The 26,624-nt window shown below is 38.8% G+C and overlaps 1 protein-coding gene across 1 annotated transcript; it reads left to right on the top strand.

The window, feature by feature from the left end:
• On the top strand, positions 1-26,464 carry LOC107302593 (fermitin family homolog 1). Its single transcript, XM_015831711.1, has 12 exons — positions 1-1,181; positions 3,015-3,248; positions 9,921-10,073; positions 11,887-12,100; positions 12,835-12,937; positions 17,152-17,259; positions 19,639-19,770; positions 20,838-20,887; positions 21,634-21,758; positions 22,746-22,852; positions 24,872-25,093; positions 26,336-26,464. Exons 1-12 carry the CDS (start codon positions 1,031-1,033, stop codon positions 26,462-26,464), a joined length of 1,728 nt encoding a protein of 575 aa, XP_015687197.1. The 5' UTR covers positions 1-1,030.
• The last annotated feature ends 160 nt before the right edge of the window (positions 26,465-26,624 follow it).

A 26,624-nucleotide genomic window follows, 5' to 3' on the forward strand; every position in this document is an offset into this window, starting at 1 on the left:
CCTGTATATTGACTGTGATATACAGAAGTACTTTTAGATGTTTGCTTGGGGATGCAACACATCACATAGATGTTAAAAACAAATACAGCAAATTTATGAGTGATTGCTTTTGTAGCTTGCAGACTAGATGGTTTGGAACTTGGTACAGTGTTACAAGTACAAAGATATTATTCTCAGTTCTTAAAAGACACAAAACATTTATTTTGAATGTATCCCAACATGGTTAAGAGGCTGCTATTCTGCATTCAAGAAAAAAAAAGTAAGCAGGAGCCATTATCAAGCTGAAAAATATTCCTTAACAATGATCCTCCTATGAAATTTAGCCCCTGCAGTCAAGCAGAGTAAAACAACGCTTAGGAGTTGTTAAAGGATGTCTGAAAAGACCGCAAATTGTTAGTTACTTAATAGACTGTTGTGTGTTTTACTGCCAGACAGTGGGAGGAATGCTTGTGGAATCTTCTGCCTCAGGTGTCAAAATAACATCACCAGCCTTGGGTGTTGTGTCTCCACAATGTGTCTATGCATGCTTATGCACATGTCCACCCCAGGGAGCAAACATTCTAGAACTGGCCTGTTAGGAGATCAGATTAGATTTCCAGGAGCTGATTCATCATATCAAAAGTGAACAGAGGAGCCTGTTGTTGTTTTCCCTTCCAGCGTCTTTAGCCAGGTTAAGCAGACTCAAATTTTATTCATTCATGCATGCATGCATGCATTCATTTAGTCATTCATTTAACAAATTTATATAGCTGCCCCTCACATAATGACACAGTGACTCTGGGCAAGTACAACAAAGCTAAACAATATATAGAAAACATTATTAGTATTGTTGTTTTAAAATGTTAAAACTCTAAAAAAAAGCACAAAGCTAAAAGAGAAAAAATATATTGGGTGAGGAGCAGATGTTAATAACAATGAAGCCACCTCAATATTTCACCATGCTCTTAGAGAACAATGACACAAGAAATATATATATATATTTCCCTTGTTTTTAAATTTTGGAACAAATGTTGGAGTTTCCAACAGGGCTATGGTTTCTTTAAATGAATATGGTTCCAATTCCTGGGAGCTCAAAGTCACAGTTGATCATCACAATGGAGAAGAACAAAAAGAGATTGCCCTTCAAGTATCGGGGGAGCTTCATGTCGGAGGGTTGATGCTCAGACTTGTGGAACAAATTGGTGAGTATAGTGTTTTTAAAGGACAGAAGAATTCAGGCAACCTGAAGCAACCCCAAAACGAATAAAGTAGAGATAGAGATAGAGATAGAGATAGATAGATAGATAGATAGATAGATAGATAGATAGATAGATAGATAGATAGATAGGTTTTGTCCTTAATAATATTAAAAACACGAATCCCAGGTATACACATAACATGGAATAGATAAAAATGATCACCAGGATAAAATCATAAAGCTGTTTAATCTTGCAAAAGTACTGAGCTTTCATCAGCCACACTGCCGACATTGTCAGAGTATAAAATGCTGAATCCGGGATATAGATGATAGATAGATAGATAGATAGATAGATAGATAGATAGATAGATAGATAGATAGATAGATAGATAGATAGATAGATAGATAGATAGATAGATAGATAGATAGATAGATAGATAGATAGATAGATAGATAGATAGATAGATAGACAGAGAGAGAGAGACAGAGAGAGACAGAGAGAGACAGAGAGAGAGAGACAGAGAGAGAGAGAGAGAGAGAGAGACAGAGAGAGAGACAGAGAGAGAGACAGAAGCAGCTCATTCTATACTGTATATACAAGTGAAATTGGAACCTCCCAAGTAATATACATATTTTGGGGTGTTTTGAGCTCATGTCCCAGAAAGCAGATAGCAAAAAAAAACTGCTTTTCCATTCATTATTTATTTTTCACATTTCTGAACCACTCACCTCCCCTTAGGGTGGGAGGGAGCTACTGAGCAGACATCATGGGCTATTGACACTGGGCTTCTAGTGAGGAAGCCTTCTAGGAAAATCTAAAAGCTCTGCAGGTTTCTGCATAACACATCACTTATACAACTGCCCATTTACTGCAACTTGTTTCATGCTGTTATGTCTACAACCATACTAAAAACATCTGCTGGGAACAACCCAGACAGCATATGTTTGGAGTGTTGCGGAGGTCATAACAAGCAAGGGCTGATTTATAAGACAAGCCAGTATCACATATTAAGTCAGATTTTAGTATTTATATATAGCAGGCATTGATTTAATACCATCAGTAGGCAGAATGAAAAGCAAGAATAGAAATTATGGGTTGCATAATTTCTATTTATAGTTGTTTCTATTTATAGTAAAACACAAGAAAGAAAGGGCAAATGTTAAGCCCAGGATGATTATGTGTCATCAAGTCAGTGCTGACTGTTCACAACCACATTTTCTCCAGGATGCTCTGACCCCAATCCCCAATCTTCCAGTCTTTGAATAGTATACCCATCACCACTGTACTGGTTAAGATATAGAAGATACCCAAAGCCACCTTGTCCATCAGACAAAGTCAGTTATTTATACATATGGCTGAGGGCTAGTATTTGTTAGATTTGTATCTCACCTTTGTTTAAAACTTCAAGGTAGGCATAAGTAGGTCCTTCTCCCACTTTTCCCAATAACCACCCATGAGGTAAGTTGGAAACACTAGATACAGAAAGTCACTTCTAACTGGTGAGGGCCTCTTGCTTTCTCTGCCTTTTTTTAAGGCTAGATAGCTTACAAATGGTTCTAATGGAATACATATCATCAGTGGTGGGATTCAAATATGTGAATAACTGGTTCTCTGTGTGGATGCCACTTCTGGAAGTCCACTCTGGGCCTGGGCAACAAAAAATTAGCTACCGGTTCTGCCGAAGTGGTGCTAACCGGTTGAATCCCACCACTGCATATCATGTATAACCAGGCCCTCAGCTCTGTGGTATTTTTCAGAAGAAGCATTTGTGGTATCCTTTTCAAAATTCCTGCTTTGCTTTATTTTTCCTTTTTTTACGTGTTTTTTTTTTTTTAGGGATATCACAAGATTGGTCAGACTATGCCCTTTGGTGGGAGCAAAAGAAATGCTGGCTTCTGAAAACTCATTGGACCCTAGACAAATATGGAGTGCAAGCAGATGCTATACTCTTGTTTACCCCTCAGCACAAAATTCTTCGCCTTCGCTTACCAAGTATGAAAATTGTGAGACTGAATGTCAGCTTCTCCTCCGTGGTATTCAGGGTTGTCGGGGACATCTGCAAGAGCCTTGGTGAGTGGTCTTCATCTATTCCGCCCTGATGTGCTTCTGGCACATGTTGTAACTGATGTCCAGATGGTCTGTCTTGGGAATGTTCCACTTTATATCCGAATTCTCATGGAACACTGTTTCCAACAGTAACTGAAGCATAACCGGATGATTTGATGAACGTGGTCCATTTAGTATGGGGATACTTGTGAGCTTTTCAATGAACTAATAAGGTTATTAGTAATTAGGATAGTCAGCTTTTTCATTACTTTCATAAATATACTTCCCTAAGTATGAGAGCCAGTTTGTTGTAGCGGTTAAGGTACCAGGCTAAAATCTGAGTTCTAGTCCCACCTTAGGCACGAAAGCTGGCTGGATGACCTTGAGCCAGTCACTCTCTCTCAGCCCTAGGAAGGAGGCAATGGCAAATCATTTCTAAAAAAAACCTTGCCAAGAAAACTGCAGAAACTTGTCCAGATAGTTGGCAGGAGTCAGCACTGACTTGAAGACACACACACAAAAATCTTTAAGTAAATTAGAAATTAATCCCTTCATATTCATAGTGATGGCTTTCACCATGCATCATATTCACCCATTCCAAGCTTATCAACCACATCACTTTCAGACGCAGCCTTCACTGCTACAAAACAGCAGCCCCCAATGAGATATGAAGACATATTGCTTCTCTCTCTTTGGAAGATCTGCCTTCTAGTTTATGAGAAAATAGATTTTGTTCAACGATCGTAATATATTGAACATTTTTTCATATAACACTGAGTCACTTATTTTGAGAAGAGCGTTTCTTTTTCCATTACTATGTTTTTATAGCAGGTCCAAGATATAAGTTATTGCCTGCTTGATCAAGGTGCCCATCTACTTCTAATCGAACTGTGACTGAATTTTGCTTCAACCCTGGCATCTTCCCACACTGAGCAGCCAGATGCAGAAGAGAAGAGGGCTCTTGAATTTTTAACATTTCAGTACAAGTACCTTGTCATGCAAATGATAGTTGGTGGCTAGAGCACTTCCATACCATGGGCATATGGACACAGCCTCTCTGCTTCTTTTAAGCCTTTTATCTATGGAATTCTCTCCTGGAATTCTAAGACAATGTAACCAGATCCTCACATCTGAAAGTTAACCAGGTTGAGGAAAGGACAGTTGCTTGTATTACCGGTTCAAGATCCTAAAGTTTGCGTATTTGATTTACAATTCTAAAATCCATTGAAAGTAAAAGGAAAATGAGAGCAAATGTGGGCTGTGCAAGATAGTAGTTTGATTTTTAAAGATAGTTTAGCTCAGTCCTTCAGCTCCATTGATAGTTTGAGAAATTATTCTAACCATTTTACTATGGGTTTTTTTTTTAAAGGGGGGGGGGTCAGATCAGCAGCCTTGAGAGAAATTGCCATTGAATCCTGCATTCTCTCAAATATAAAGAAAATAGGATTTTGGCTGAATAAGACCAATGCCCAATAACTTTTGTTCATACAAATGTAATAATCAATGAAAAAAGTATTTGGAGCTTATTTTACCCAAAGCAAATCACTTGATTTATTCTGAGGTATTTCTGCATAGTTACCCATTACTGCTTATTGTTTTCACCCACTCAAGAGGAACATCAATTACATGTTTTAAAAAGCAGAACAAGATGTGTCTACACATATCTCAGGATGAAGGGGAGGCAGGATAGGACTCGTAGTGCAAACAGCCATTCCTACTATAGGTGAGACTCTTATCAGTTAGAAGAATCATCATTCACAAGAGGAAGTAATACAAGACCTTTGATCAGGAAGACATCCATCTAGACATCCAGACTGCCTGAGGCCTTATTTTACATGCTTTTGCAGGCCCCCAAATCACATGGTATCATTTAATGGTAAAGCCCCATAACAGCCACAGGACTCCCTGTCCATGTTCAGTGGAAACCTTTAAAAACCCGAAAATGTGTTTGAAACTCCTGAACATGGATAATTGCGCAGTCAGGTTGTTGATTCCCAATGGGACATTGGATAGTCGCTCTGTAGTCTTGGTCCCTGTAATGTAACAACAGTGTTTATTTTGTTTGGGCTCTCAAATATAATTAGTCACCCAAAGTTAGAATGAAAGGGATAGAAAGTACCTTGTAGATCATCTAATCAGGGATCCCCAAACTCTTCACCTCATCAACCCCTTCATAAAGTTTCAGATTATTCATCAACACACACACCCCAAGACACCTATATTAAAATAATTTAATAAATACTACTTTAATGGTACTATGAATAACAACAACAACAATGGACCTTTGAGGACCAATAGTGACCCTGAGAACTCCCATCTAGTCTAAACCTTGTCAAGCAAGGAATTCTGGACTGAGATAATCTTGTGTGTGTAATTTTGCTCCCTTCCTTCCCATCTTTTACGATTTTTAGTGTTAATATTTATTGTTTTGATATTTTAATCTTTCATCTTATTTTTACATAGTTGTATGCCTCTTAGAGTCGCCCCTTGGTGAGAAGGGTGGCCTACAAATTTAATAAATAAATAAAATCCATAATTGCAACGTGCGTGACAAACTATCAGCCTCAAACATCACCAACAAAGAGGAGTCTATAATCTATCTTGTGTATTTGATATTGGTTGAATTTTTTAATGTCATGAGTTCTGTTGGTTGATCTTGATCAATAAAACATATCTGTAAGATAAAAATAAGTTATGGTTCTACAGATAAATCTGTTTATTTACAGCTGTATGTTAAAGAGCAGAAAGTTCTAAAATAATTGTAGTGGGCTTATTGCACTACCTTCATACTGATATCCAGGTTCAGAGGTCTTTGAACATAATAGTTTGAGCCAATGTTGAGGGTTGCTGTTTTAAAGTTATGAAGTTGTGCACAAGCATAATTTCAGTTTATCAATGTACACCTCCCCAATGATATGCTACATTTTCTGCAGATGGAATGTATCACCTCAAGCCATATTAGCAGCTGTGCAATTCGCAATATAAATTCCTAGCACATGTCTGTAAACACACTACAATTACAATGATTAAAGCCTTGGGTATTGCTTAACCAGGAATTTATCTCTGAAATATTCCTAACCACAAATAAGACTTGTACCAGCCTGCAGAAAAGGATTGTAGGTGTATGTAGATGAGTAGATGTGTGTATATGACTATAGTGACAGATTAAAATATTGCTTTCTATAAATGCTGTAGAAGTCTTCTGTAGCACAAGTACTAGCCACTGATTCATTTGCTAGGTATGAGAAAATCAAATCAAAATCACTCTTTCATAGATAAAAGATCATGTTTTTTCTTCACATGTGCAAATATAATTGCAAATAACACCTCAGTGAATTGTATTATTTGAACAGGAAATGGCCTGCTAAGAGTTATTCAGCTATCACCACTTTAGATGAAAATGTGAGTGAGGTAGATAAAGTTAGGGATCTGTATAGAACAGCAAGGAATGGTTTGCTGAGTTTTAACAAGCACACTGTAGGTGGCATGATTGAATGAATTCTGGCTTTTTCATAACCTGAGAATATTGTTGATTTGATGGAGATTAGCAGAATAGAATTGCCTTTTTTTCTAGATAGAAAGAATGGGAATTATGGGGTAACAGAACTGGAAGTTTCTAGGCTTGAGAAGACCATACCAGAGAGACAGGTGGATAACTGAGTAGATGTCTGACTGGCTGGAGTGAGAAGATACAGCAAAAAGGATCTGCAAAATAGGTTTTTAAAATGAACTTCTACCTTGCCAGCATGGTTCTCGAGAGATTTCATAATTGCTTACTACCTATAAAGTCAGATGATAACAATTAAACTCTTTCTTAAAACATAAATGGTACAGATAACATGAACAAGCAGCTGCAATTGCCGTTCTATTTAAAACCTCTCTCAGCTCCCCAAAAGTCTGCTATGCCCCTTTGCCATTTGAATCTGAGCTCATATTACAGTTGAAAAGAAATAGGATGAACTAGAGCTTCATATCATGGCCATTTTTACTCTAAAGTAGCTCCCCTTAACTTGGTACCTTCCAGATATATTGGCCTTCAAGTTCCTGGATCTTGAGACAGTCAATCTCTAAACTATATAATGCTACTTCTGTCGATCTTAGCATGCAAGAGGGTTCAAGTGAAGGTTGTAGAGGCAAGCGTCTGTTTTATCTACTACTTACTTGTAGATTACCTGGAACTGTTAATTAGTGGCTATTTACTGAAGTATTGTAAAAGTAAATATCCTTTGAGTTGAACGCAAATTTGACTTTTATGGGCACTTTTTGATAATCATACTTAAGTGATTGATCCCTGCCTTATATACAGTATATATATATATATATATATATATATATATATATATATATATATATATATATATATATACACACACACACACACACACACACACAGACATATATATGAAATTCTGTTGGCTGCTCTCAAAAGAAAATGTATATCTACTCATACACATATATAACACACACATACGCATGCTATTATACATATATACATATGTATATGTATATGTGTGTGTGTATATATATATATATATATAATGCTATTATACATATACATATATACATATATGTGTGTGTGCATGTGTGTGTGTGTATATATATACACACATACATATATACACACATATATACATATATGTATGTATGTATGTATAATAGCATGTGTATATGTGTGTTATATATGCGTATGGGTAGATACACACTTTCTTTTGAGAGCAAGCAACAGAATTTCATTTTTAATGTGGGCCAGTGTGCTCACAGTAAAAAATGACAATAAAGGTTATCTAAATCTAATCTAAGTAAGAGTTTGGGGTCAGTTTTAGGTCACTAACGTAAGGAGAGTGTTGTGTGGTGGAGATTAAGACTGGATCATCTCACATCTCCTTTCTGCTGCTTTTATCAGTTGGGCTAGGTGGAACCTTTTTCCTCTCAGAGGAAACCAAGAACAACAATTTCTAGCTTCGTTAGAATTCTTTCAAGGAAGGTCACCTCTAGACTATTTGTTTGATTCTCGTCAAACCTAGTGTTTGAATTAGATCCGCCTGCTTCCATTGTTACTGATCATTAGATAAGTGGTTTAACGTTAAGAATTGGTTCCTGGTTGTCTTCCTTTTCCCTCCCTGCCCGTTTTTCCCCCTCTTGCTGTAAAGTCTTCTTATACTGATAGACCGTAGGACAGATGCTGCCTTCTTTTATTCATTGTCTCCTTTCTAGCTGGAAAGTGGGGCTTAAATGTTTTCACAGAATAAAGTTAAAACGAAAGCAGGTGCACTTCCAGTAATCACTAATGTTTTATTTGCCTACTCCATAATCCTGTTTCTCTGCTTCTTGTCCTAGCCAACTTTTTGAAACAAGATACTTTAATGGAAAGGTAATATTCTTCTCTGTTCCATATATTAAAAATTAACCCCATAGCTGATTTCAAAAGCAGAGAAATTCCTTTGGTGGTGAAGGATGTTTCCCTAGTTCTACTTTGCAAAATTATTATTATAGTTGGTCACACCGCCAGCCACATGTTCAGACTGGTTTGGCATGTTTGCCCATCTAGCAAGTCCTTCTCAAGGACCCAGGAGAGGCAGATGTTATTTAATAATATTAAAGATATTATTGCAGGATGTAAATGTTTCTAAGTAAATGATTTTGTCAATGCCAGTGTTGGTACTACTACTACTATCATCATCATCATCATCATCATCATCATCATCATCATCATCATTATTATTATTATTATTATTATTATTATTATTATGCCACTTAAAGATTCTGGGTTGCTCACAAAATTAAAATAAATTACAATAAAATACACACACACACACACACACACACACACAAAGTAAGCAGTCTCAATATCTCTCTGCAAAGAAGACCTGAGCAAAAAGCCCAGTCTTCACAGTTCTTCTAAACAACAGGGGGGGGGCATCCAGATCTCAGGGGGAATCTTGTTCAGAAGGCAGGTACTGCCATAGAGCAGGCACACTTCTGGGTTGTTAAGATATGATGTTATTTAATCAAAGGAGCTCAGAGAGTGGGATAATACTACAGGATAGAATTATCTGGGCAGATATTCTGGGAGATATGAGGTCCCTCAAGTAACCAGGCCAATGTCATGTAGGACTTTACAGGTAATCAGCACCTTGAATTGCACCCAGAAGCAAATACCCCCCCCCAAACTAACATCAACTGTAACTGGCCCCGGAAAAAGATCCACAACCCTTGGTGTCGACTCACAAGGATACCATGGTCCACTTTACTGAAAGCCATTGACAGATCAAGAAGCACTCGAATGGATGCACCATCGCCATCCTGACACAATTGATTAAGGCTGTCTCGGTACTAAACCCTGGTCTGAAACCCAACTGAAATTGGCCTTCATAATCTGTTTCCCTTAGGGTTCTCACCACCTTTTCAACTACTTTCCCCCAAAACGGATGGTTGGAGACTGATGGTAGTTGTCAAAAACCATTGGCTCCAAGGATGGCCTCTTGAGGAGCCACATCACCATTTCTTTCAAGGCAGGAAAAACTCCTTTTCTCAAAGAAGCCAATAACCATTGTATGGGCCCAATCATGAGTCATCTTTTTGGCCCTTTAACAATCCAGGAGGGCAAAAGAACGTGATATGTCAAATTGATGGATTCTCTTGGATGATAGAACCCACGGGTCTTCCAGCCTGTTGATATTTTCAACTGTGTTGCAGGTATTAGGCGATCAGAAGAACTGTCTCTGCTGAAGCCAACCAATGAGACAAAAAAGAAAAAAAGAAAAGACAGAGAGAAGGACAAAGACAAAGAACCAGTCATAGAAGATGTTTTAAACCTGCACAATTCACCAGTGAGTTTGGGATTGCCAGGTAACAGTGCAATAGACAATACTGATTTATCAATTCTACTTATTTATTGGCTGCCTTCTCTATGCATTGAACTTCCAAAAGTAAGAAAAAAGGCCATGTAATTAATAGATTAAAGAAACCTTTGAGTTTGTTACTCTATAGCTAGTTTTTAACTTTGGCTGTACTGACTCAGAATGATAGGGATTATTGGGGATTGGAAATGCTGCCTTCAGGGAGAAGTATTCACTTCAGTTACACATTTTTAGGGATAGTTATTAAGTTTTGACAATGACATGCAAGAAAGTTTTTTGGAGGCTAGGAAAGTGAAACAGTTCTTCATTGGTTACAGCTTTTTTAAAAGACTTGGTGTTCACGGGAAATACCAGTTTAAACCACACCAACTCCTGCTGCGTATGTAATTTTCTTTCTACATTGCTGGTAGGCACAGCTTATGTGACCGGCAAAAGTCCAGAGGGTCACTAGCTGGCAGGAAGTCTTTGCTTCCCATCTAATGGCTATCCAGTATTTGGATGGAGCTCACTGATATGTATACTTCAACTCCGTGACTTATTATTAAACTTATTCTGCATTAGGGGTGTCCAACCTTGACAACTTTAAGATGTCAAACCTTCAAACAACTCTGGCTGCAGCCATCTTTTTTCGTTTTTCGGTTGCCACAGCAATGGGAGGGGGGAGATGCATTCTTCTAGTTTAGTCATAACAATAACTTTCTTGTGGGAACCAAGATCAAGCAGTCTTAAGTGTTTGGCGGGCTGGAACTACCGTTAGCGAGCCCGCCAAAGTTGTTAATTGGGGATTGTGATTTATGACACACATAAGGGTGGGGAGTTCAACTTTTACTTTGTAACCTTTTGGGGGGGGAACTTTCCGTCTTGGTTTCACCTTTGTTCGTGCTGATATTATGTAGTCATTAAAATTGTTCTTTGAGGAAAGCAAATGCCTCAGATTTCTTATTTCTACTGGTCTCATCTATCGGAACCATGACATTAGACTTGTGGACTTCAACTGGCTGACATGACTGGCTGGGGAATTCTGGGAGTCGAAGTCCACAAGTCTTAAAGTTGACAAGGTTGGACACCCCTGTTCTGCATTGTGAAAGATTTAAGCATTATTCTTTCCGTGTGCCCACTTGGGAGCATTCTCCCTTTTTTCTAGGCTAGGGAAAGACTTGAAAGAACCTGAGGGCCATTCAATTCAGGTCTGGCACAGTACCATATATAGAATAATTATTGTTATTGATATTTACATATTAAAAAAACTGTTATGGCAGGAATCAGGAAATTAAAGAAAGAGATACTGTGAATTATAACAGTGGCATAATATTCCAAACCTAAGTGCATCTGAAGTTAGAAAACTAAAAGTACATTTAACTAATTTTTTTTTGAGCAAGCACAATTATCCTTACAGATGTAAGATTGCTGGAATTTTCCCAAAGATGCTTTTTCACGAGGCAACTGGACTTTCTTGTTTTTCTTTGAAGACGTTTCGCTTCTCCTCCAAGAAAGCTTCTTCAGCTCTGAGCTGAAGAAGCTTCTTGGATGAGAAGCGAAACGTCTTCAAAGGAAAAACAAGGAAGTCCGATTGCCTCATGAAAAAACATCTTTGGGATAACTATGATCTGGATGACTGAGAATCTCCATAGACATTGCTGGAATTTAGTTTTCTGTTGAAAGCTGCCTGTAAAACTATTAAATGGAGTCCCAAAGAGCTGTTTTTCAAAGACATATAGGTAGTTTATATTAGAAAATCATCTCTTTTGACATTCAGGGATGTGATAAACTGATAGTTTTATTTTCTGTTCTCACTATTTCAGCCAGTCCTGGTTTATATAGCAAGACCATGACCCCGACTTACGATCCCATTACTGGTTCACCTCTCCCTTCCACCATTGCATGGTTCAGTGACAGCCCCTTGGCACAACAGAGCTGGACCACCCTTGCGTTTAGCCATCCTAACTGTGCACCAGAGACACTCGCCAAAATGTATCAGCCTCGGACATTGGTCGACAAAGCCAATCTGAATGCCGGGTGAGGAATCTTTCTCTTTGAATACTAGCATTAGACCATTTTGATAAGCCAAGGCAATGTTGATTATGTGTGGTGTGTGTTCATACACAAAGTATTAATCAGGTTATCTGGCAGTTTTCTCTGAAATTTAAGCCAACCCCTTCCCCCTCTTCCCAATTAGATATGTTTAGGGATAAGTATACTTCCCAAGTATAATTTAGAATTTTCTTAGAAACAAGAACGTGAAGATTTGGGGCGAATGAAAAGTAACACCTTGACATATTCTGTTAGGAATAAAACAAGGCTCAAATTCCTCTTTGCACTTTTGATTGTTCATAACTGGATTTCTCTCTTCTCAAACACAATTGTTTTTTCAAAGCACACATATTTTCCTTTTATATACATAAGATTTGTAATTTCTAAGTACGTTCATTTGCTAAAATTAAAAAATTATACAGCTACCTCTACTTCTGCTAAATGTTGTTCCAACCTTATTGAGACTAACACTTTAAGGGACTACAAGGTCATAAAAAGGGAGTTTATTGAGGCTAACACTGTCAGGGGCAACATCTAGTAATAGGCAGGAGCATTACAGTGTGTAGAAATATATTTCAGGCTTCCTTACTATGGCTGCATTTACTAAATCCTATATTTCTCAGTCCCCCATATATTTGTGATATCTTGTCCTTTTTTTCTTTTCTTTTTTGCAACTTGACATTTTTCTTTCTGTGGAATTTGTGTTCTCTTCCTTTCAGCTGGTTAGATTCATCTCGATCACTTATGGAACAAGATATCCAGAAGGACGATCAACTTCTACTCCGTTTTAAATACTATGATTTCTTTGATTTGAATGCAAAAGTAAGAAGTTCTTTAAGATTTCCAATATGTCAATTAAAAAGCAAGTTTAAGAGCCCTGGTGGCACAGTGGTTAGAATGCAGTATTGCAAGCTACTTCTGCTGAAGTTCGGCAGTTCAATTCTCACCGGCTCAAGGTTGACTCAGCCTTCCCCGAGGTCGGTAAAATGAGGACCCAGATTGTTGGGGAGAAAATATGCTGACTCTGTAAACTGCTTAGAGAGGGCTGTAGAGCACTGTGAAGCGGTATATAAGTGCTATTGCTATTAAGGATTTCATTTTGTATTCACAACTGAATGTGGTCAAACCACAGCTTATAGATCTGATGCAGTAATACTATATCAGCTCTATTTTAACATAAGTAAAATAAATGAAGTAGTGTAATGATTTTTGTTGAATATTCTCTTTAGTTTGACTTATCTATTTGATTTTGGGACCAAGCAACTCCAGGCTGACTTAGGGTGTTCACAATATAAAAGAACAAAATAGAAATAGAGTAGAAACAAATGAATAGATGAAATATCCATTCACAAAACACCAGTGAGTACAAACACATGCCCAATACATACAACAAACTCCACCCCACCTAAGACCTAGGACAGTGGTGGCGAACCTATGGCACGCGTGCCAGAGGCGGCACTCGGAGCCGTCTCTGTGGGCACACGTGCTGCTGCCCCAGCCTCGCCTCCCTCCGTGACCCTCTCCTCACCAGCAGCCCCCCTGGAGGAGAGTCGCCCCCGAGCGTGGCCCATGCGGAGCAGCGCAGCCAAGGACATGGCAGCCAGGCAGCGTAGACAAGACTGCCCTCACACCCCATTGCGTACAGTTGATGCTGTGGGGCGTGGGCACATGGTGTGGCCGCCATGGTGCTGCTGGGCTGCTTGGGCAACCTGTGGCGGGCCCTGGAGGCGGTGAGTGGCCTTGCGGGCAGGCGGGGGACGGGATGGGGCGGAGCACGGGGTGAAGCAGGGGTGGGGCCAGTTTTTGGGCACTCGGTCTCTAAAAGGTTCGCCATCACTGACCTAGGAGAATAGCCAGTTTTTAAAGCCTTCCAGGATACTATCAAAGTGGGAATGTTTAAGAGGGCAAGTACACTTCCTGGGTCATGAAAAATGCCACTGTATAATTAAGGGTACCCAGAGCACACCTATTCTCTCAACCCTGACTGACCAAATAGACATCATGGATGATAGGCAGTCCTCAAATAACTGGGGCCTGTGCCATACAGAACTATATAGATCATAACCAGCACCTTGAAGCATACTGGAAACCAGTGCTGACTGCAAATCAGGGTATCATGTAGGCATACCAAGGCAAGCTGCTGCCATTCTGGACCAGTTAAAGCTTCTGGGTCATCTTCAAGGGCAATCTCCAATAGGATGCTTTGCAACAGTCAAGCCATGAGGTGAAAAGAGCATGAATAACTGTCTGGAGGACCTTCCAATCCAGGAAGGGATGCAACTGGTATACCATCCTATAATATAATTTTATTTTGTAATGATACTGTAGGATTGGTTCAGAATTTTCCTTAATACTTTTACAGACATTCAATCCTCTTCTCTGTACTGTAATAGACTTACATTAAAATGATTTTTTATCTCTTTTAATAATCCTATGCAAAATCTACATTTGTGTTTAAGTAGGTTGATTAATCTTGTACAGTGAGATCCAATTTAACTGCTAGTGTACTGAACAATAACTATTTCAAGAGCAGTACAGGGGTATGCAGACACATATATAGGGTGTACCAAACATCAGGCCCCATGTACTATTTATTATATAAACATTAAATGTTTGAATTGTTGACATTTTTTCAATACTAACTCATTTTAACCATGACTTTTAAAAAAGTACACTTTTTTCTCTGAAAAAGAAAATTAATAAAATATATTGCAATTGACCTATGGAGTCTGACTTTTGGAACACTCTGTACATGCAACTCTCTACTCCCTTTTAGGGTAAACAGTATTATGCAGAGTGCAGATAAGGAACAAAAAGTAGTAGTAACACGTTCTAGTTTTGCACCATAACACTTTACTATGCTTCTCCATATCTTCCTATCTTGCAAATTATCCTTGTTTTATCTTTGTACACGTACCACTTCATAAATTGCCTTTTGTTACATAATCTTATCAATGTTATCAACTTTGTTTTGCGCTCCCTCTCAACCAGCTCCTTCTTCTTCTATATACTTCCTTTGAGACTTGATGCTTATTCATTCTCTCTATTTAACCAAACTATCTGAACTTATTTCTTTCAGACTGTACTTGCTATTCAGTTTTGTATTCAGCCTACATTTACTCATCCCCCATTCATTCCTCATTCTATCACTTCTTGTATTACTAAACATTTCTTAAATACTTCATTCCTACTGTATTCAACTTATGTCTTTGTTTCTCTGGACAGACCCACCACTCATTTCCATATTCCATTTAAGTAGGCAGAAGCATGCTCTTACAGTTTTTTTTGCTTCTTTTGTTAAAGATTAATTTCTCCCAACAGCTCACTGTATTCATGTCCCCAAGCAAAATGTCTCTAATATCATTACAAATATTCCATATATATTTAGCCATAAAAATACATTACACAGAAAAGAGGTCATCATATATTCTTGTTTAACTCCTTGCTCAATATTGAAAAATCTTGAAAGCATTTATACTTATACGTATTTTATTTCCACCATATGTCCCTCTTACCAAACTTAACAGACGACCTTCAATTTCATATCTATGCAAAACATTCCCTATATCTTAGCATATGTTTTGCTTAACTGGCCCACTGAACAGCAAAAGCTCTGGTCAAAGTACCCTACTACCTAGCATAAAATTACAGTGAATCCATTTTAGTTTTTACCTTAATTTTTATTATCTTTTTGTTTGTATATTGCCACAATAATGGCATTCTTCTTATCATCTGCTGTTGGTACTTTCTTCAGACATTAAGTAAGTTGCATAGCTACTCCCTAAACAAACCATATGTATATTTTAACACTCAATCTGTATCTACAGCCTTCTCATTTTTCAACATTATCACTTTCTCTTTATCAGTTTGTCTTGGACATTAATATGTATAGCATTTTTCCAGTTCCACACTTGAATATATCAGTGTCATCCCTCTTACAGCTGTCTAAAATACTCCTTATCTATTTCGCCTTATAAAGCCATTAAACCTTCCCCCAAAGTCTGATCCTGGCACCACTGATTTTTGTAGTGCAGCTGCTGACATACAGTGCAAAACATGCAGCTCTCTAACTATGTGTGCGGTGCAGCCTCTAGTTAACTAAAGTTACCCCATCTTGATCATCATGACTGAGTGCCATCAAGCTGGCAACCACAAAAATTTTTCCCAGGGCGATCTGTTCCCAACCGCATCCTTCAGGTCTTCCAATGGTGTGTCCTTCTTTGCTGAGATGGAATGATGATGATGATGATGATGATGATGATGATGATAAAGTTGGAAGGGACCTTGGAGGTCATCTAGTCCAACTCCCTGCTCAGGCAGGAAACCCTATACCATTTCAGACAAATGGCTGTCCAGTCTCTTCTTAAAAACTTCCAGTGTTGGAGTATTCACCGCTTCTGGAGGCATTTTGTTCCACTGGTTAATTGTTCTAACTGTCAGGAAGTTTCTCCTTAGTTCTAGGTTGCTTCTCTCCTTGATTAGTTTCCATCCGTTGCTTCTTGTCCTGCCTTCAGGCGCTTTGGAAAATAGCTTGACTCCCTCTTCTTTGTGGCAGCCCCTGAGATATTGGAATACTGCTATCATGTCCCCCCTCGTCCTTCTCTTCATTAAACTAGACATACCCAATTCCAGCAGCCGTTCCTTATATGTTTTAGCCTCCAGTCCCCTAATCATCTTTGTTGCTCTTCTCTGTACTCTTTCTAGAGTCTCAACATCTTTTTTACATCGTGGTGACCAAAACTGGATGCAGTATTCCAAGTGTGGCCTTACTAAGGCATTGTAAAGTGGTATTAACACTTCACGTGATCTTGATTCTATCCCTCTGTTAATGCAGCCTAGCACTGTGTTGGCTTTTTTGGCAGCTGCAGCACACTGCTGGCTCATATTTAAGTGTATTGTCCACTAGGACTCCGAGATCCCTTTCACAGTTTGTTTCAAAGGATTGTGTATCTGGAGGTAATTAGGCTGCTTAACTGTTGCACCTGTGGCAAAATCTGTTTATTTCTAATGCAACCCGATGTGGCTTCTCTTGGCAGTATGATGCAGTACGGATCCACCAGCTATATGAGCAAGCTCGCTGGACTATTCTGCTGGAAGAAATAGACTGCACAGAAGAAGAAACCTTCATTTTTGCTGCATTGCAGGCATGTACTTGATCTTGTTACAGAACCAGTTTTTTCTGTTTGAAGCAGCCACCTGCCAGAACATGAACACCCAAGGAGCAGGACTTGGATTGATTGTTCCAAGTGAGACCTTTCTCCCTCCTTTCTTCAAAAGTGATAAACTAGTTTGCTACTTCAAATTATGTTTGCACATGTGTCAATGATTAACGGAGGATATTTTATGGGGCGGCTAATTCTTCAGATGTTGTAGAGCAACTGCAGCCACACAAATGTTGAATTGTGTTACCTCCCAGATACAGAACATAGATCGATCATGATATAATCCCGTTTCCAAACAATGAGAAAATATAATTAATCCCTAAAGTGCTAAATTTTGAGTTTTGAGTTGGATAGAGTCCTTCCTCAGATTGGATGTGTTATACAGAAGGACAAAAGGTCATTTTGCACATTTATTAACCAGGTTTGATTGTTTTCGGATCACTTCACAAATTAGTACTTCAAATATAAACCTAAACAATAATTAAATGACTGCAGTTCTTTGCAGGTCTAATTGGACAACAGCCACGAGGAATTGAATGGGATTTTATATTCTGAAAGAGTTTATGGGATTATCCCCTAAAGGTACCTATCTGGACAAACTTCATTTTCATTGAGTATGCAAGGCAAACTTCTATTCATCTTTGGATGAATTGCTATAACACACATATTTATGGAATGACCTTGTTTACTTTTTGGAATATTACTTTCCTGCTCTTTTATCTCTGTTCTTTTTTGCTCACCATTTTTTTCTTTTCTTTTTCTTTTTTTTAATTTATATTTATTAAGATATTTTTCATAGAATTAAATACAAATTAAAAGAAGGAAATAAAGAAGTGCAAAAACAGAAAAGAGGGAAAAAACTAAAGTTAAGAAATATGACTTCTGACATTTTCAACAGATAATTACAAACGTATTGCTCTTCCTTCCTCTTGGATTTTATACAAGTTCCTTCAGATCCTCACTTAATCCATGTCTTTCTTAATCTTCAAATCCAAACCACATTGATTTTCATGTATAAAATCCTGCAAAGCACATTTCAATAAAACTATAATAAATAACTTAAGAGTTATTGTTCAGTAAAGAAATTGGTTGATGATTTTTGTTGGTAAAGTAGCACCCTGGTATAACCTTTGGGGAAAAAATTATGAACTCTTAGTTTGGAAAAAGGATTGCCAGAAAGTTGGAAAGGGCCATTTTTCCTTTAAACATCTCTCTTCCTCTTGTAGCCAGTGAGAAAGCGATAAACTGCCCTCAGATAAACTGGTGCCTGTTCTGTCTGTCGGTCCTTTGCATGAATAAACTATAGAAATGAAAGGGAGAGGAAAAAGAAGAGAAGGTGAGAGAATGGGAAAGATTAAGGAAAGTAAAACTAGAATGAGAACCCTGGAAAAACGATACAAACATTTGGCTGCAAAATGCTGGCATAGTCTCAAAGTTCTCTAGACCTATAAGTGGGATATGGGGTCCATAGAAACAGAATCCAAAAGGGGGGGAGAAATGCAAAATAAAAAAAAGAGGCCCTATAATATATATTGTTTCGGTTTCAGGTGGATTGCCCCTTTCTCTTCTATGCATGAGGAACACACTAGCCCAGGGGTAGGCAACCTTGGCTCTGTTATGACTCGTGGACTTCAACTCCCAGAATTCCTGAGCCAACCATGCTGAGGGGAAAGGGAGAGGTTTCCAAGCTGAGCCATGCTGGCTCAGGAATTCTGGGAGTTGAAGTCCACGAGTCATAAAAGAGCCAAGGTTGCCTACCCCTGGCCTATCCCAACTGTTTAGTAAGAGTGCAAAAGGCCCTCGTCACTAGCAAGCCTGTTAAAACATCTCTTGCTGGGGAAGATGAAAGAGCTGCCTGCCTAAGGATGATTTTCTCTGCTTCTCTTTGCAGCTACTGCGTAGAAATGGGTTAAAACAAGGCCATGTTGTTTGGTCTGTTTTAATTTTTTGTATGAATAGTTTTAGCCTTTCCAAGAATGTAAACAGCCAGGAATTATTTGATTTTGATAAATACATCATGCAGCAGCCCAGGTTGAAATTACAATTGACAGTCTATTACTGAGATGCTATTTATTTATTTTATTATTAATTTAATTTATATCCCGCCCTTCTCCTTACGGACTCAGGGCGGCTATAAATACATAACACTGTAAAAAAAAAAGAGGATCAAATAATTAATAAAGTCATATCTGCTTCCATTGCATTTTATACATGCGGTGAGTCAGAATATACTGATCAATTGGAAAGGCTAAATAAATTCCATTTTAAAGATATTACTGTTAACTTCTCAGTTTGTTTCCTGTATATGAAATCAACAAGCTTACCAAGATACCCTCTGGGTATCTTTTCCCTTGACTGCAGTACCATATCAGCAAGTTGACTTTATCATCAGGATCCCAAGACTTCACAGTTGAAAGTGAAACTGATGAAGTGGAAGCAGCACTTTCCAATCTTGAAATAACATTAGAAGGTGGAAGATCAGAGAACATATTGGTATGCCATTCACTTTATTTGGGCACAGAGTCAAGGTAATATTCTGGGTGTAGGAAATTAGGTTGTGACTTATCAACGAGCATATTTCCCACCATACCTGGTAGCCCAGGATGAGGTTTATATGGCCCTCTGGACGTTGAATGAATTGCAACATCAACCATCAATATCTGCTTGGACTAAAGAGAATTAGAGTTCAAAAATAACCGGATATTTGTACAATATCTCTTTAACCCAAGAGGAGGGGAACCTTATTATCACATTATCACTCTTCTCTAAGTTCTCCTTTTCAGGTATTTTTAGCACAAGGTAGTTTGTGTGTAATTTCTGATTCACCTGAGATTTTAAGAGATACAAACTTTTTTTTTTAATATTGCATAATTTCAGGGGAAGATAGCTTTGGGCTATTTCAGTGGTGGTGAACCTATGGCACGGGTGCCAGAGGCGGCACTCAGAGCCCTCTCTGTGGGCACGCGCGTCGTCGCCCCAGTCCTAGGCCTTCAGCTGGGCTTTATGAAACCTTTTCGCTTTAGGCCTCTGCCACCTTGTGCAAAAAAAAAAAAAAGTTCAATCAATCAGTCAATTTCAACTTCTCGCAGGGGGGAAAAAAGAGCTTGCAAAGTTGGAATTGATTGATTGAATTTTTTAGTCCCACCCAGTCTGCTGTTACCACCACAGCCACGCCCACCCAATGGGCCACACCTACCCAATGGGCCACACCCAGCCAATGGGCCACACCCACCCAGCACCCGACGATGCATAAGTGGGTTTTGGGTTGCAGTTTGGGCACTCGGTCTCTAAAAGGTTCGCCATCACTGGGCTATTTCATAGCTCCCAAATTTAGATTTGTGGATTTGTTTGGGAGATAAACTTTTAAATTTATCTGCAATGTATTGCTGAATTAGGCTTAAAGTATGGGAAAATAAACAGCAAATTAGCAACCATGATATGCCACAATTATGCAACAATATTGCACCAATTATACAACCATAATATGGGCCAATCATTGACATGCAACTGAAAGTATCTAGCTGTGCCTTGTTACTAGCATAATTCTTGGTTCTCCATAGGAGGATATCACAGACATTCCAAAGCTTGCTGATAACCTCAAACTATTTAGGTAAGGAAAAAGAGTGATGGTAACCACCCCATATATTGAACGATGTGGATTACTTCAGCATATTTCGTTGCATTTTATTACATTGAATTTTGAATGCAATCAATATCATAAATCTCAAAATTCAATATGATGTTAGATCAAGGTCATTTCAGTTGAATTGGAAACTGATGTGATATGTTCATAAGCCATCCTTAATATAAGAACCATACCCAGGATGGTTTACAAAATTAAAATAATATCGCCACAATAAAATTCAATAATTAAATCCATTAAAATACAACTGCATGAAAAAAAGATCAAATTTGTGTTTTCATAAACAAATGAATGACTTACTTGAAATCTTTCAGGAAAGCAATCTTTGTACATGGAGATGTAAAATGAATAACCAAGATATTTTCCAGTTCAGAGATTTGTGGAAGTAGAAGAGGGGGGCAGGTGATAAAATGTGCATTACAATATTACAATACAAGCCCCACAATTTCCATACTTTTACTTGCACTGAGAAGTAAGCTCAAAGGCCAGGTTTTGCATGTTTTGTCTTTTTTTGGGGGGGTCACTGTAGTTTCTACTAGCCCCCCATGATTTGCTCCTTTCTGATAAAGCAGGTAAAATAGAGAAAACACATACTTCTGGATGAGACAACCACATGGACTTTCATAATATATGAGAAATAAAACTTGGCCAAAAAAGTTGATTAAATATTGTCATTAGAAGAGAGACTTGATGAAGCAATTCTTCGTTTGCAGATCCAAAAAGCTGATGATGAAAGCCTTCAAGCAATATTGGTTTGTCTTTAAAGACACATCCGTGTCTTACTTTAAAAACAAAGAAGCTGAACATGGAGAACCTATTGAGAAGCTTAACCTAAGAGGTAGAAGCTGATATTTCATATAGCATCTTATGAAGTGCTGTTGCATCTACAGACATCTAACACAATGAGCATTTTTGTACCGTAGATAATCTGTCTTTACATAGTGTTTACTGCAACCTGTTTTTGTATAGTTAGAAGTGTTTCGATCTCATTTACTGACAAATCTCCATGACATTGTTGCTCACATAATATGTGCCAAAGTGTGGATACCACTGCCATGAGTGAAGATGAGGAACATCAAAGCCACATTTTTTATTTTTTATTTTATTTTAGTAGTAGTAGTAGTAGTAATACATTCCTTTGGCCACAGAAATTGTATTACCATAGCTTCACATAAATTGTGCCAGGCTTTCGCTGCCCTAAGCTCTCACACTATGCCAACATTAGTGATCAGTGAGAGGCTGTGAAACCCAACTGGTGCAAATATTCTGTGTATATTGCAAATCCTATATTGAACATCTGCTTATTGCATGCTTCAATGTCACTTATATTTGTCTGGAGAAAGGTCCTCACAGCACCAGTCCTCTATCGTTTTAAATACATCAGATGACGATCAATAAACATCATGGTCTCCCTAAACAGTATCAGTAAGACTAGGTGCACACCAGAATAAAATTACTTTGGTCTGCAAGATTACTGACATTTATCCTCTTAGTGCAGTGGTCCCCAATCTTTCTATGTCCAAGGAAGGGCAGCACCGGAGGGGTGGGGATGGTTTCACCTGCGCAAATGGAGCTTCACCTGCTTGCCTGCTGCTTGTGCAGCCCGGGTTCCCAACGGGACTGCTACTGCCCCATGGACTAGGGGGTCGGGGACCCCTGTTTTAGTGGTGTAATACTGTGATTAATTAATCATTTACCCTTTTAAAATTGGCCTTGTTCCTTTTTTTAATGTGCTGTTTGTTCTCCCTGTCTTTCTCATGTATTGTTCTTAAATGAAGATGAAACATAGGTTTGCATATAAATTCTCTTCTGTTTTGTTGTTCAGGATGTGAAATTGTCCCAGATGTAAGTGTGTCAGGGAAAAAATATGGGATTAAATTACTCATCCCAGTTGCTGATGGAATGAATGAAATACATTTGAGGTGTGGTGACGTGAGTAACAAAACAGCTGAATGAACCCATTGTGTGCACAGAGGAGGGGCACTGATGTGCTTTTTGTGCATTGTGTTACCCCTCGGGAAACCTCATTAAGGTCCAGGTGCTTGGCTGGCATTTCAGTGCATGGCGAACCCACACAGTGCATAAATATTCCCAGTTATTTACGCACGGAAATAAAACAAGGCTTGTGTAAAAAAAAAAAAAAACAATGAACCAAACCCCAGGTTGCTTTGCATGTATATCCCCCTGCCTGCCTCTATTTGTGAGAGGGGATTTTTGTCTAAAGGTCTGTGTCAAAGAGCTGCTTTGCCAAACAATTCTGTAAATTTGTCGGTATTTGTTCTTTGCCTCATATGACCTTCCAGGCCGAAGAACTCTTGTGAAACTCAGTTTGCCTCCCTAAAGTCATTAACATTGGACAGTTTCTTGGACAGGCTTTCTCAGCCACAGTGTAATTTTGCCTTTGCTTTATTTGGGCTATATTTTGTGTGGTCTATAGCCCTGGGATTTCCTCGGGCTCCCCCAAGATGGGCTGGTGGGGTGGAAGGAAATTAAAGGACAACGGTGATCTAAGAGTTCTGGTGTGTCAGTGGGGAGAAAAAAAGGGTTCAATGTTTTCTATACATATATTTTATACAGGTAATATAAAGATAATAATAAAGAAAATGTAATTAGTGGAAAAAGAAATAGGTGAGGTGAGGTGAGATCCACGCTCACTCTTTTGGCCTTCTCAAGGGCCCTGAAGACCTGGCTCTGCCAGTTGACCTGGGCCCTGATGGTGGCATGTCATACTGGAGGTGGTTAATGGCCTAAGACACCCACCTCCTCCTTGTGTGCATCTTGATCACTTCCTTGCCATCTTTGTTCATTTTTAAGTCAGTTTTTAGTGATAATATTTATTGTTTTAATATGTCATCTTGTTGTTTTTATTGGTTATAAGCCATCTCGAGTCGCCTCTAGGTGAGATGGGCGACATATAAGTTAAAGAAAGAAAGAAAGAAAGAAAGAAAGAAAGAAAGAAAGAAAGAAAGAAAGAAAGAAAGAAAGAAAGAAAGAAAGAAAGAAAGAAAGAAAGAAAGAAAGAAAAAGAAAAGAAAAGAAAAAGATGACAAAGAACAGCTTCTAATCTTCTTGGCAGCAGTCATAATACATTTTTATTTGCTCTCTCTTTCTAAAGTTACATCATAATTTCCTTCTTTCCGTAAGCTACCCTTTTCTGATTTTCACACCCATCAATCACAAGTTCATTTTTCTCTTCTTTTTTTTTTTAGCAAAAAGTTCATAAGAGGCCTTCCCATCGCTGATACTTTTTTCCCACGATCTTGAAGAACATTCCCAGCCTTGTGCCAGAGCTTGCCTCAATTCTAGACAGGAAATTTCCTTTTGTGCAAGGAGATTTTATTTCTGGAACACAGAAAGAGGAGAGGAAATTCTTGCCTTCTTACTGCTGTCTGCTTGTATTTGTATCAGTATACAAAGGCTCATAAATGATGCATTTAGTGTCACTTTAGTTTAGTCCTGTAGTACTGTATGACCCACCCACCCCCTGGAGGGAATTGAAAATGCATTCAAATCAAACACTAAAAAAACATGAAAATCAAGCTTTCACAACTCCTGCAACTTCCTTAAACATTCGATCTTCCTCTTAAATGTTGCAAACATTTCTTTTCTAGCTTAGGACTTGCCTGCTTGCTAACAGATGAAAAAATGCTCTGGTCATTTTTGTTCTCACACCCAAACATGAGTGAAGAAGTAAGAAACCAGTTCATCCCCTTCATGTTGGCTCTTTAAAAGCTGCTCCCTTGAATTTCTGAAGAAGAGATGTGATTTATTTAATAAACAAATAAATCATGCTGATGAAGTGTTGTTGTCTAGGGGATGCTTTCTGAACAGAAGCCTGTGTTGAAGTTAACCAGTGTTTCAAATGGTTGCAGCTAAACAATGCAAGTAGAAATTGGTACCAGAATTATTATTTTTTTCCCTTAATATCTCTCAATGGACTGTTCGTTGCAGGAAGAGCAGTATGCCAGATGGATGGCTGCTTGTGCACTGGCTTCCAAAGGGAAAACAATGGCAGACAGTTCTTACCAATCCGAGGTGCATAACATCCTCTCACTCTTGAAAATGAAAAGCAGAACAGCTGCACCCCAAGAAGTTTCGGATGTAGAAAGCATGGACCTGAAACCAGAATGCTTCCTCTCGCCACGATATGCTAAGAAATATAAATCTAAGCAGGTAAATGGGGAGCCAAAGAAAATACAGGGACAGCTGGATCTTGCGCAAATTGCAGGAAGCATCTTCAATCTGACTCAGGTCTAATGGATAAGAGGATTCTTGTTTAATAGGTCAAAAAGTGAATTTCAAGGAGTATTTTTCTTACAGCAAAATCTAGGACAGTGGTGGCGAACCTATGGCACGGGTGCCAGAGGCGGCACTTGGAGCCCTCTCTGTGGGCACACGTGCCATTGCCCCAGGCTCGCCTCCCCCCGTGACCCCCTCCTCTCCAGCAGCCCCTCTGAAGGAGAGTCGCCCCTGAGTGTGGCCCATGCGGAGCAGTGCAGCCAAGGACATGGCAGCCAGGCAGCGTAGACAAAACTCTGCCCTCACACCCCATTGTGCCCAGTTGATGGTGCAGGGCGCGGGCAGAGAGCGTGACCGCCATAGCGCTGCTGGGCTGCCTGGGCGATCTGCGGCGGGTCCTGGAGGCAGTGAGTGGCCCTGTGGGCAGGCAGGGCAGGAGATGGGAGGCAGGAGGTGGAGCAGGGGCAGGGCCAGTTTTTGGGCACTCGATCTCTAAAAGGTTTGCCATCACTGATCTAGGAGTTCTACAAGTAAAATCTGAAGAGTCACCATAAACCTATAAGTAGAATATTGGACTTAAATTTGTGAGATGGGGATTCTCCCCAAAATTGTTTTTCCTTTATCTCAGTGTATTGATTCTATGTAATTCTTCTTCTGAGTTTTTGCATCTGCAATAAGATAGTAAAAGAAGGTATACTGTTAAACTCTTCCATGTTCAGAAGTTTCATATTTAGAAGTTCTCATCTTCAGATCCTGTCTAGCAGGAGTTGAGGAAAAAAATAATCCTGTAATTTACCCCAGAAATTCCCAATTCAGAATCTCAAAAAAAAAAAAAAAGTCAGTACAGCAGCATTTTACAGAATTGATCAAAAGTCACAGCTGCTTGTCACCCAAGTTACAGAGGTGCCGTTGTAGGTAGAATAACATTTCCACTCACCTGTGCAAAGAAAGGAGATGAAGAGTCAAAATAAAGGGTGTCCATACAGATGAAGTTGCCAACATTTTCACATCCTCTATTGACATTGTGTCTCTGTACTCAGTATTTGGTTTTCTTCCTTAAAATGGCAGATTAGTAAAGTAGCAAAAGTATGTGGCCCATGCTTTTTGACTATTTAAATGCTGCTTGTTCATTTCTATTTTGGTTAAACCTGTGTTTTGTTTTCCATGTTTCCCTAGCTAGCATCTCGCATTCTAGAAGCCCACCACAACATCATTCATCTGTCTCTTATGGAAGCCAAACTGAGGTTTATCCAGGCATGGCAATCACTTCCAGAATTTGGCTTATCCTATTATGTTGTAAGGTAATTCTTATGTTCCTCTGCCCCTAAATTTTTATGGAAGAGTACTGCTTAGAACCCTTTTAACTACTTTTGTTTTGACTACAGAAATGGTCTTTTTGGGGGGATGAAATACATTTTAGGGTTCTGGTGTGGAAATCTTCTTAAAGTCATTGTTCTGTGTACAG

Source organism: Protobothrops mucrosquamatus, unplaced genomic scaffold, assembly GCF_001527695.2.
Source record: "Protobothrops mucrosquamatus isolate PMUCROS unplaced genomic scaffold, P.Mucros_1.0 scaffold_277, whole genome shotgun sequence".
NCBI lineage: Eukaryota > Metazoa > Chordata > Lepidosauria > Squamata > Viperidae > Protobothrops > Protobothrops mucrosquamatus.